The sequence below is a fragment of the Sceloporus undulatus genome, chromosome 3 (assembly GCF_019175285.1).
Source record: "Sceloporus undulatus isolate JIND9_A2432 ecotype Alabama chromosome 3, SceUnd_v1.1, whole genome shotgun sequence".
Classification (NCBI taxonomy): Eukaryota; Metazoa; Chordata; class Lepidosauria; order Squamata; family Phrynosomatidae; genus Sceloporus; species Sceloporus undulatus.
Window position 1 is genome coordinate 92,916,602 of NC_056524.1, and position 12,189 is coordinate 92,928,790.

General features: G+C 40.5%; 1 protein-coding gene across 1 annotated transcript in view; it reads left to right on the forward strand.

Annotated features, from left to right (window-relative positions):
- The window catches only part of LOC121925501 (pseudouridine 5'-phosphatase), an 86,552-nt gene that overhangs the window by 25,449 nt on the left and 48,914 nt on the right, over positions 1-12,189 (forward strand). Inside the window, exon 3 of the mRNA XM_042457725.1 lies at positions 6,681-6,910. Within this exon, the coding sequence (XP_042313659.1) occupies positions 6,681-6,910 (230 nt within the window). The remainder of the gene's footprint in view (positions 1-6,680; positions 6,911-12,189) is intronic.

Genomic DNA, 12,189 nt, shown 5'->3' on the forward strand with positions numbered 1-12,189 from the left:
TACCATCAACACAGAAGCCTTGACACTTTTATCAGTCAAGTGAAGTTAAGGTCTGCTTTTTAAATGAAATGAAGAAACTGAGAGGGAATTTGACTCATGAGGTCAACAGCTTTAAATATAATGCAACAATGACATTTATTATTTTGGAGTGCCTTCTTGAACCACAACCTGGTAGATCTTTGGAGCAGAGATGTAAAGCTTCACACATTTGATTCGTACAAGCAAAAACAAAGATTTCTAAAGATTTCCTTCCCGCTGGACAAGATTATGTGAAGGGCATTTTGTGTGGGGGTGGGGGAGTATTTTTCACAAATCAGGACTTTTTATAGAAAATTCATTTGTGCAAAAATATTTGGGGAGGTTACACATAAACCTTGTGTACAGAGAAAATGTTATTGTTAATTGTTCTCAAGCTGACTTTGACTAATTGCAGTCCAGTGAATGACTCAAAGTCCCTCTTCAACCATCCTATTTAGGTCTTGCAGACTCAGGGCTGTGGCTTTCTTGATTGAGTCTATAATTTGTAATGAGGTCTTTGCTTACTGCCTTCTACCTTACCAAGCATTATTATCTTTTCCTTTGAGTTATGTCTTCTAATGATATGGCCATCTCATATGATATGGCCATCTCAGTTTAGTTATCTTGGCTTCTATGGGAAGCTCTAGGACCCATTTATTTGTCTTTTTAGCAGTCCACTGTATCTGTACAACTCGTTTCCAGCACCACAATTCAGATGAGTTGATTCTCTTTCTATCTGCTTTCTTCACTGGGTAGCTTTCACAGCCATAGATAGAAATGGAAAATACAATGGCGTGGATAATCCTAACTTTTTATATTCAATGACATAGCTTTACACTTCAGAATCTTGTCTAGTTCTTTCATAGCTGCCTTTCCAAGTCCTAGTGTTCTTCTGTTTTCTTGGCTGTTTTCCCACTCTGATTGATGCTTGAGCCTATGTATGGAATATTTTGAATTATTTTGATCCCTTCATCGTCTCCTTTAAAATTATGTAGATTGTTTGTAGTCATAACTTTTGTTTTCTTGATGTTCAGCTGTAAAAGTGCCTTTGCACTTTACAAAATGTTTAGTTAAAACTTCACTTCTTGACAACTCAGTGACATTATTAGGCATGTATCTGAGCCATTCAGTACCATCCATATCATAGAAAGAATGAATCTAACTGAATCCAGTTCAAACATGGATGGAGCCTAGTAATGTCATTCTATGATATAGCTGTATGCTTATTTAGTCTCTTACTGAAGATCACTTCAGGATCTTCTTTAGTTCCTTCATAGCTGCCCTTCCAAGCCCTAGGGTGCATCTACACTGTAGAAATGGTGCATGACTTTAACTGTCATGCCTTCGTTGTGCAGAATCCTGGGATCTGTAGTTTTGTGGAGCACCAGCACTCTTTGACAGAGAAGGCTAAAGACCTTCTACACATCCAGGGATTCCATAGGATGGAGCTACAACACTTAAAGTTGTGTGCCACAGTGCATTATTTCTACCATGTAGATGATCTGCTATCCATCTCCTGATTTCTTGACTGCACTCTGCATTCTGATAAATGGCTGAATCTAGGTAGTTCTAAAACTATTTAGAACTATTTCAATGTCTTCATCCTCAATTTTAAAGCTATGTAAATTTATGGTCATTATTTTTGCATTCTTAATGTTCAACTGTAAACCTGTCTTTGCACTTTCTTTCTTGACTTTCTGTTTTCTTTTAGTATTATATGGTGTCATCTACATATCTTAAATTGTTGATGTTGGTGAGCATTTTAGTTTCCTTAAAAATATTTTTTGAACAAAACTATTTTGGTGGTGTTTTTATGAATTTTTTTTGAAAGACATGAAAATGTGAAAAAAGAAATGGAAACAGAAAACAATAACAAATTTGAATGACTGGTTGATAAACCAGTCATGAGGTTATAGAAATTGATAAATTAACACATTTAATTAAAAAGAAACCTATGAGTAAATTTGAAAAACAATGGAGCCCACTGATTAAATTTCTGAAAGGAAAATGGGAAAATGACTTTACGATTGGTCTGGAGTAAAGAAAAGGATAATGAAAAGCGAGATAATGACATTTACTATATTAGAATCGGATGAACGTTGTAATCATGCTGAGACTATGAATACTTCCTATCAGATGAAGTATGTTTATGTTTATGTTTATTACAATTATATGTGATTTATAGTTTACACTATTGGGTGATCTCAATATAGTATAAGTTAACAGAAGAAATTCAATAGAAGGAAGGGAAAGAAGACAATATGAAATATATCTTTCATTATTCTTTTTGAGTTACATGTACTAAGGTGACTTTTGTGGTATGCTTTGTTCTTCTCGATAGTTTATGTTTTTAAAGAATTCTTTTAAAAAAAACTAATAAAGATTATTTTAAAAAATGTAAAAAAATGATGTGGTTGATGAATTTTTGTCATTGGGACATCATGATGAGATCTTTTCCTATCTGGGCTAAAAAAAATGAGAGTGTAATCTGTGCATTCCTACATCAGAAACATAGGGATTCAGAATGGTATTATGTGTCTCACCAGGTACATCTATTGAGTTCTTCTGCCTGATGCTATATACAGTTCTCCTTTCACATTTGGGATGGTTAGGGGAACAAGACCCCCATGAATGTGGAAAAAAATGTGAATAACTCTCTCCCACTCAGAAGTCAAGTAAAGAGAGCAGTGGGCAGAGGAAGAGGAGTAGGGGTGCATGCTCCTTTCCCCCCACCTTTACATAGCTCCAAGCCAAACTAGGAGGCTGCCTGTGCCCTTTTCCACCAAGGCAACAGCTGAGGCTGTTTAATTTTGTTTTTAGGACCAGTACAGGGGTTGAAAATGGAGATTACCTACCTTTCCCTCCCTGAACGCTCCATGGGCAGCCCAGGAAGCAATGGAGCAGGGAAAGGTTTTGGGGGGTGGACATTCCTCCTACCTTTCCCTCCCTGATCACTCTGTGGGCAGCCCAGGTAGCGATCGGGCAGGCAAAGGGTTTTTTGGGGTGGTGGAGACTCCTGCCTTTCTCTCATCAGTTGCTCCCTGGGCAGGGAAAGGGTCTCGGAGTAGTTGTGGAGGCCTTGACCTCACAAATAATCAAACCCGTGAATCTCAAGGCCAGAAATGTGGAGGGAGAACTGTAGTTGTTTTATGTAATGTAACAATCAGTGTTGAATGTTTATGATCCTCCTAACCGTGAAAGATTATTTATCCTTGTCCTCATGTTCTGTCCAATCACTGTGAGCTCTCTGTGATTTGACTATGCTCTTACTTGATGACCAAGTGAAATTGCTTAGTATTCCTGGATACATACAGGGAGCCAAGCACTAATCCATTAATTTTACACACACACACTTATCTTACCTTTATGTAGAGATATCTGTAATAAAAACAGCATGTGGGCTGTATGATCAAAGGTTTTAGATTATGCTGCTAAATAGCAGACAGGCTCTATGTAGTTGCACAAATTACCAGTATGCATGCTTGGTCAGGAAATTATAATGTGGGGAACATGGTTTAATTCATTTGTTTAAATTGGCATTATTTAAATAAATCCACCATATTGTTAAACAGTAATCTTTTGTTTCAGATTTTTTTTCACAGAAGTCTCCTGTTTTTTTCAAAGTACTACTTAGAGTGCAATTTATTTAACAGAGCCATCTATTTAGCAAGCAAAATGGTAGATGAGGGAGGGGAATGCAGTATTTATAAAATTCTCAGTGATATTCAGACCAGTTATTTTCTTTCTATATGAACTTGTTTTTCCTTTCACCTGGGTTTGCAAGCTCCCAGTTGAAAAGCTGGTGAAAATTTGCTAAACTGGTCTGAAAAGCATTGCAACTTTTCAAAACAGGAGTTCACTTATAGAAGAAACTTTTTAACAATGTTTGTAAAATTGGTAGGTCTTAATTATGCTGTGCAGAGGGATGAGATGTGGAGAGTCTTCTAAAACTTCTTATTGAAACAAACACATGTGCGCGTGCGCACGCGCACACACACACACAAAACCCTTGATCTTTCCAGTGTCCAAATATATAAAGAGTTATAGCTTTATAGCTTATGTCTGAAATTGCTATGTACCACAAAGTTAACAGCAAAGGTTAAATCCAATATTGGTCTCATAGTGTATCTCTGTAGTACAGAATTAATCTAATCTTCATTTTCTCTTCTCAGAATACCTTGGAGTTTCTAGTTAAGGTATATAGACATCTCTAGCAAAGAATTCTAAGCATCTCACTAAACAACTGTATACATCTCAGGATTACTTAGGCTAGAAACATGACAATTAAAATGATATGAAACTGATATGGCTGTGTGATGCAGATATTTCTTCAAAGTGGCCTTTTTTGAAATGAATTGGATTTATTTTTCACAACCAACATAATTGTCCTAAATTTCAGTGGGATTATCCTACTTTGCTTTTAGCCCAAGGCCAGGTCTGGTAATTAGAATTTATTTTTTAAAAAATTGGGTGTGTGCTTTAAAATCAGAGTGTAAATTAAGAATAAATAGATGATGGAAAACAAAATAAATAATTTCTGACACCCCAAATCCACGAGATTCAAAAGAGCAGGGAGTTGAAGCACCAGCAAACCTCAAGGGAAGTTGGATTTGAAGTACTACAAATTAATCATGTTTTTTTTTCCAAATCTGCCAAATCAAAAATGCTGAATTACTCCCTTTTTGAAAGTTTCTGTAATCCCATGAGAAAGTCTTCCATCCTGTCAGTTGTTTTTTAATCCTTAATACAGTACGTCTGTTTTCAGAGTTTTTAATTTGACATGTGTGATTAATCATTTCATAAAGTTGCTGAGGTTTTTAACTTGGATCTTTTCAGTTTAGTAAACTATATCAAGCTTACTAAATGTGCATCAATCTCCCTTTTTTTAATTAGGCACTTGTTGTGTGCCTTCAAGTCATTTCTGACTTGTGGCGACCCGAAAGCAAACATATCACAAGGTTTTCTTGACAAGATTTGTTCAGAGGGGGGTTGGCTTTGCCTTCCTCTGAGACTGAGAGTGTGTGCTGTGCCTTGCCCAGGGTCACCCAGTGGATTTCCATGGCCAAGCGAGGAGTTGTCCTAGTCCAACACTTTAATTACTAGCCAACAATTCCTTGCTTTTCTAAGAACTACGTTCCTGTGAATTATTTTGCTTTTATGCAGGAAGACATCACTTCACAGCTCATATATTTGTATATCTGGTAACCTCTTACTATTTCATCATTCCCTATTTTGAATTTTTCTGAGAGTAGCTAGAGCTCCATGCTTCTCAGAGCATCTGAGAATGTGTATGTGAATGTAAATATATTTTTAATTTTTAATTTTCTCATAAGTTTTGCACACTGCATTTCTGGCACATGCCTTTTTCTTATAAAACAGAAGCTGTTGAGATTTTCAGCAAAGGCCTAGTATCTGAAGTATCTATTTTGCTGAGCAGAAGGACTGTAGCTTGGTGATAGAGCACATTCTTTGCTTTGCTAGTGTTCCCATTTCTATGTTTGACATGTCTTGGGCTAGAGAAGCTCCTAATCAAGGTTTTGGAGAGCTTTTTTTAGCCAGACAGGTGCGAGATACGCAGGTAAAATTCAGCATAAAGCAGCCTCTCTACTTTCCTTGAGGAGCATCTCTCTGTGTATAAGGATAAAGAAATGTAGACAAGAAGGTTACACAGCTGCCTGATACTTGTGCCATGCCAAATGGTCACTAAGGCGGGATACAGACTACCCCTTTGTGCCACATATTAGAGTCAGGGCAGCCCAAAGGCCCCAATCTGGCGCTTTTTGGGACCAGGGAGAAGCAGCAAAATGCCGCTTCTCCCTGGCCCCGAAAAGGGGTGTCCTTGGGGCCTCATGTCCCAGGACACCCTAGAGAGCTGCTGCAGGAAGAGAAAGGGGCTGCTTGGCCCCTTTCCCCCGGCTTCATTTCCACAGCCGTTTGGTGGCTGCAGGAATGAGGCACCGTTTTGGAGCTCCTTCCAGCGCTGCTGTTAGGCTGCCACAAGCAGCCTGACACGGTGCAAAGCTGTTTGGATGCGGTGCGGCCGTGACTTCATAATGGCAGCGCCCTGTATACAGGGCGCTGCCATTATGCTGCCGGCGGTACATATTAGGGTTAAGGAGCGTGTAGATGGTGCGCGCTCCCTAACCCTAGTATCAGCGCTGGTACACTGTTTTTGGCAGTCTGTACCGCGCCTATGTGATTCTTACACATGAATCTGTTTGTGAGATGCTGAAAGTCAGATGTTGATGGGGTTTATATGAGGTTTTCCTGCTAACCTGAATCTTCTGCTCTCCAAAGGTGAGATGGCATGGAAACAGATTCCCCGTTTGTATTTATTAAATGTATAATCTGCCTGGAGAGCTGTAGCATTTCTCTTTATGTTTCTTTTCACTTTCAGGCTAACGTTATTTATTCTTTGGTGTTTATATAGGACTGTAATATAGGCAGAACTAACAAATGCTGCCTTTTAAATATGTGTTTGATAAGAAAAGTGAGATAGGGCAGGAAGAAAAGGAAATAAATACTGTATGTGAGAAAAGAAAATAAGTGTGTATGAGTGAAAGGAAAGTCCAGGTGAACAGAAGCAGTAAATCTGACACCTCTTCCCCCTGCCCCCCTCAACAAACTATATTTTTACATGTTCATATATTTTTGTTTCACAGGAGTTGAAAAACTAATCCGCCATCTACATCAACACAACATACCCATAGCTGTTGCCACCAGCTCAGCTCGAGTGACATTTGAAATGAAAACAAGTCAACACAAAGACTTCTTTAATTTATTTCATCATATTGTGTTGGGAGATGACCCTGAAGTGAAGGGTGGCAAGCCACAGCCTGATGTGTTTATGGTTTGTGCAAAGAGATTTAATCCGCCACCACCTCCAGAAAAGGTAGGAATAATAGTAATAGAGATAGTAGTGATAGGTAATCCAGGTCATGATTTGATCTTCATTTGTTATTTAATATGACAAGTTCCTCACGAACTTTGAAAACATCTTTTTAAAGAAGGAGAAGCAAGAAGAGAATATTAGTAAAATTTATCTTTCTGCATTACATATAATGGTTTGTAATGCAAATGCAAATTGGTTTGCTGTACTATACTGGAAAGTAACAGGCAGGTTTTAATCATTTCCAGTATTTTTTTTTTAAAATAAATCTGAATGCTAAAAGTTTAGAAAGTGATGGTATTTTCACCCTGTGACATTTGCTATCGTATATGCTTTCAAGTGCAAGTGACCTCTTTAAATATTCAGAATATGATATTATCTAACCTTTCATGACATTTTTATTTTGCATGTTGAATTTGAAATAATTATATTTGATTTATAGTTTTAAATGTTGTAACTGATGCATAGTAAACATGTTTGCATCCAGACTTCCACAGTAAAAGCACTAAATTGATTTTTATCCTCATCCTCAGAGAACTAATTAATTAGGTTTAACTGCAATAGGTACTAAACTTCTTCCTTACAATTTGGATCCTTCTTGTTTGAAAACATTAAGTATTGGACTGTTCCCTCCAGAGCAAGCCCACTCCCTGGTTTGGTAGAAAGTCATTTCCTTGATTAAAACAACTCATAGCCAACACTTAGTAAGTAAGATCTCTCTCTCTCTCTCTCTCTCTCTTTATGCTTCATAATCAGGTAAATCTAAGGACATCTCCCCTAGACGTGCTTTCAAAGCTTTCCTCTGACCTAATTGCCCTTTCCTTGATAGACAAGGGGTAACAAATATCAATATTCCTACAGTCAATGTAAATCCTGCATTGGGAGTGGCAGAGGAAATATGAAACTGAAACCATATTGTTATTTCAGGTAGTATTGCAGGTAGATGTAGAAAATGTGCTGATCAAGAATGTGAGCAGGGTTGTGTGTATGTTGACACAAGCAATTCCAAATGTTAAGTCAAAGGCTTTCGTCCATAGTTTTTTGTGGGTTTTTGGGGCCATGTGGCCATCTTCTAGAGGAGTTTATTCCTAATGTTTTTCCAGCAGCTGTGGCTGGGATCTTCTGAGAATGCTGTCATGGAAGACAGTGGGTTATATATATGTTGTTGGTTGAGGGGAAGTGATTTTTGCATGTTAATCTGTGTATTGTTCTGTTGTTGAATAGCAAGGTCTCAGGGTGACTATTTAATTAATGATCCATTGTTAGCTGGGAAATCCCCCTCACCTTGGGTGGTTTTCCTTTGCATTTGCTGGGTTTTGATTTTGATGTTTTTCAGGACTGGTAGCCAAACTGTGTTCACTTTAAGGTTTTCTTCTTTCCTGTTGAAATTGTCCAGGTTCTTATGGATTTCATTGGCTTACTTGTGCATTCTGACCTGAAAGCTGTAGGCATGGTCCAGAATTTCAGTGTTTTCAAACAACATTTTGTGTCCAGGATGGTTTATAATGTGTTTTTCTGGCTGACCCAGTCTGCAGTGTCTCTTGTATACCTTGATTCGTGTTTGAACACTGTGTTTGGTGGTTCCTATGTAGACTTGTCCACAGCTGCACGGTATGCGGTAAGCTCCTGGGGTCATGAGAGGTCTTTCCTGTCCTTTGCTGAGTGCAGCACTTGCTGGATTTTCTTGGTTCGTTTGTAGACCATTGGGGGTTGTGTTTCCTCACCACTTTCCCTATTCTGTCTGTGACAAAATACCTTCCCTTTGGGCGGTATTCCAAATGTTCCTCTTCTCAGCCACACAAGCTCACAGCTGTCTTCATACCTTGTGCCTGTACAGAAAGCATTGTGCTTTTCTCCTCTCTTCCAATCTTTTTGTGTGTTCATAAGCTTAGTGAAAGCAATCAGATCTATTTATTGTATACCTTGCTTGTCACAGTTCCTTATTAATTTGAACATTAGATTATTGGTGAGTCAGATAGCATGAAAAGTTTCAGATTCTCAAGCAGAAACCGATTTTTACATGCTGATTTATGTAACCTCTTGAAGAGATTACACTGGAATGTTGAATACAAGTTGCCATTAAATTGTGTAGCAGTAAATAAGTGTTCTAATTTTCAGGCAAGTCCCCTGTTCCATGGAAATCTTTTATTTATATGTCTCAGGGTGTATGGTTTGCAAGCTGTATATATTGGACTAATTTGTACTGCCCTATGGCAACTTCCATTGAAACTTACTGCCAGTTACACGTAGCAGTTTAAGTTCCCCTTGAAAGCTTGGGTTTTGTTTTAAATTGTTTTGTCTTTAGATTTCTCACTCTAATATTACAGTGCTATAAGAGTGATGCCAAGCTTAATGCTAAGAGACTGTAAGCAAGGTACATGGTTCTAAGTATTTGCCTAGGCCATCAGAGAAGAAAGATCCCTTTTCCTGTGTTACTTAATAGTCCTCACCTCGTTCATATTCATTATAAATATGTAAAATATGTAATTCACACACCCAGTTTACAAATGAGAATAAAACACTTAGGTTTAAATTATTAACACAGTGGAATTCCTTAATGCCTTTCTCAAACTTAAAGCAACCAATTCCAATTCCATTGGAATTCCAGCTCACAGTTAGTGCCAGCTTTGCATGAGCAGGAGGTAGGTTTAACAAACTTTTGAACACCTTGTGTCTTTTCTTTTTAGCTCAGAATTATCCCCTGAAGTGACTTTTTCACCTATAATGGCGTTGGGAATGAATGAGGGTAGGGGGGAGGATGCTTGCTAAGGCACACTTGAGCTGACAAAATAATGGATTGCTTTTCCTGTTTGAAAAGGAATATCAGGGTACTTACGGTTTCATACACTTCTGTGCAATAACAATTTTGACTGCAAGCAGAAAGACATAAACTGTATTACTCTATCTTTTAAAGAGGCAAGCTGTGCCCTGTGATGCATTTACACAAGCCCAGCAGAAGAATTATTCAGAACCAGACTTATTGTGTGACCTGTTTGCCCCTAACATTAACATGTTTTTGAAGTCTATACTGCTTTTTTATAATTTCTGTTGCATACTCGTTGGTAATTAGGCAATATATAGGCAATATGCAACTACACATGTTGGCAAGAAATGGTCACAACATTATTGGTTACAGCTGAAGTGACTTGGCCCCTTGTAGGAATCTGGATCCAGGCATTGGTTCATCAATCTGCTGACATGAAAAACAAATCAGCATGCGTGGAAGGCACTCTGTTGTTCTCCTATCACCTGGGGATGAGTTGATTCATTGACATAACCCAGTTATCAACAGTCCCAATATCTTATCCTGAGGTCCAAAACACACTGAAGAAATAATCCAGTTTGAGACTGCTTTAACTGCCCTGGCTCAGTGCTAGGAAATCCTGGGAATTGTAGTTTATTGTAGCATCTGTGCGCTGTGATAGAGAAGGCTAAATGTCTCACAAAACTACATTTTCCAGGATTCCCTAGCATTCAGACAGGCAAGTTAAAGTGGTCTCAAACTGGATTATTTCTGCCATGTGTTTTGGAGCTGAGACTCCTAACCAGGTATGATGAGCTCTGTCTCTCCAGCCAGTTGGATCCAGGGCCAAGGCAATACCGGCTACGGTTGCCATAAGTCAGGACCTCCAAACCGGGACAAATGTAGGACAACATTTTCAAATATAGGACACTTTTTTAAAATGGAGGACACATGAAAAAAAATTGATGCTGATTTTTTAAAAAATGTTAATATAAATGCATGTTTCTTAGGCATGATCAAAATGGAGGACATTTTGGCATTATTCCTAGACAGATGGCAGAAATGTACTTCCCTTTCTGGCCAAACCACCCCCCTCCATTCCAAAACACACACAACAGCACATTTAGGCATACAATATGGCTTCATTTAACACGGCTTCTTGCATATTTCAGATGTTTGAAATTCACACTCTCTCCCCTTGTTAAAAGAAGGGAAACCTGTTAGCATTAAAAGCACCCAAAATACACAGAAAGCGCACTTTCGGGGGGGGGGACCTTTGAAAATGGGCACCCTCCTCCTCGCCATGCGCCAAGAAAGGGTGCTTTTCCCTCCCCCGGCTGGCCCAGAGTCTCACTCCTCCTTCTCCTCCTCCAAGGCTCCACCTCCTCCTTGAGGCTGGCCAATGGCAGAGTGGGGCTGGAAACAGCCCCACCCCAGCTGCTCTGCCATTGGCCAGCCAGCCTCAAGGGGACGAATGTTCCCTTTAGGCATGTGCATATACGCGCATGCACACACAAGCAGGCACTGCCGCCGGCCCCGGCAACTGCTGTGGGCCATGCATGGTGCAGAACAGGTGTCGGAGGAGGAGGTGGGTGGCGCGGCCACATGGAAGAGACAGAGGAGGTGGAGGGTGGCGCAGCCGTGCCCAGGAGGCAGCAGTGGAGGGGGAGGAGGAGGAGGAGATGGGTGGCGCGGCCGGTCACCGCGCATTAGCGGCTGTGGCAATGGCTGTCAGCCCAGACCCAAACCCAGGATTTAGAGTGAACCGGACTGGGACCGGGCCAGTACCCCCAGAACCGTTACAATCACAGGCGCAGCCGGGATATGGCATCCCCAATACCGACCAAAAGTTGGGATGAAGTTACAAAACATGAAAGAGTACATAATAATAAACAAATGAAAGAAGAAGGGTGGTATGAATATCTGAATGAACTGAAGCAAGGAGTGAGATTGCCCAGCTTAAATACACAGTAGCTGTACCAGAGGACAGCCTATGTTTATTTGTTCAACTTTATCCCGACCAATCCATCAGCTGGCCTAGTGATACCTTGTTAGTTGGTTTTCCTGCCCTTTCTCAGAGCCCTCAAAAACTATGTGTGTTTCTCAGAGAGGGAAGGAGGGAATCTGAGGATGAAATTCGTGCACAACATGTTCTCACTGAGCACTGTGAGTAGGGATGCCATATCCCGGTGGCCCCCGGGACAATTACGCTTTCAGGGCCAGCGGCCCCCTGCCTGCCCCGTCTGTTCCCCCCACCCCCGGCCTTTGTCCCGCCTTGGGCTCATGCGGCCATTGCCGTGGCCGCTAATAGCTGGCCGCCAACCCACCTCCTCTCTTCCTCTTCTTGGGCAAGCGCCGCCCTCCTGCTCTGGGCGCGCCGCCTTTCCCTCCTTGCCAGCGCTGCTGCCGCCGCTACCGCCACACACATCCGCGGCGGGGCTTTTTGCCCGCGCACAGGGCTATGATGGAGGAGCTCGTCCCCTTGGGCCAGCTGGCCATTGGCCAGCTGGCCAAAGGGGACGGGCTCCTCTTCCCTTGT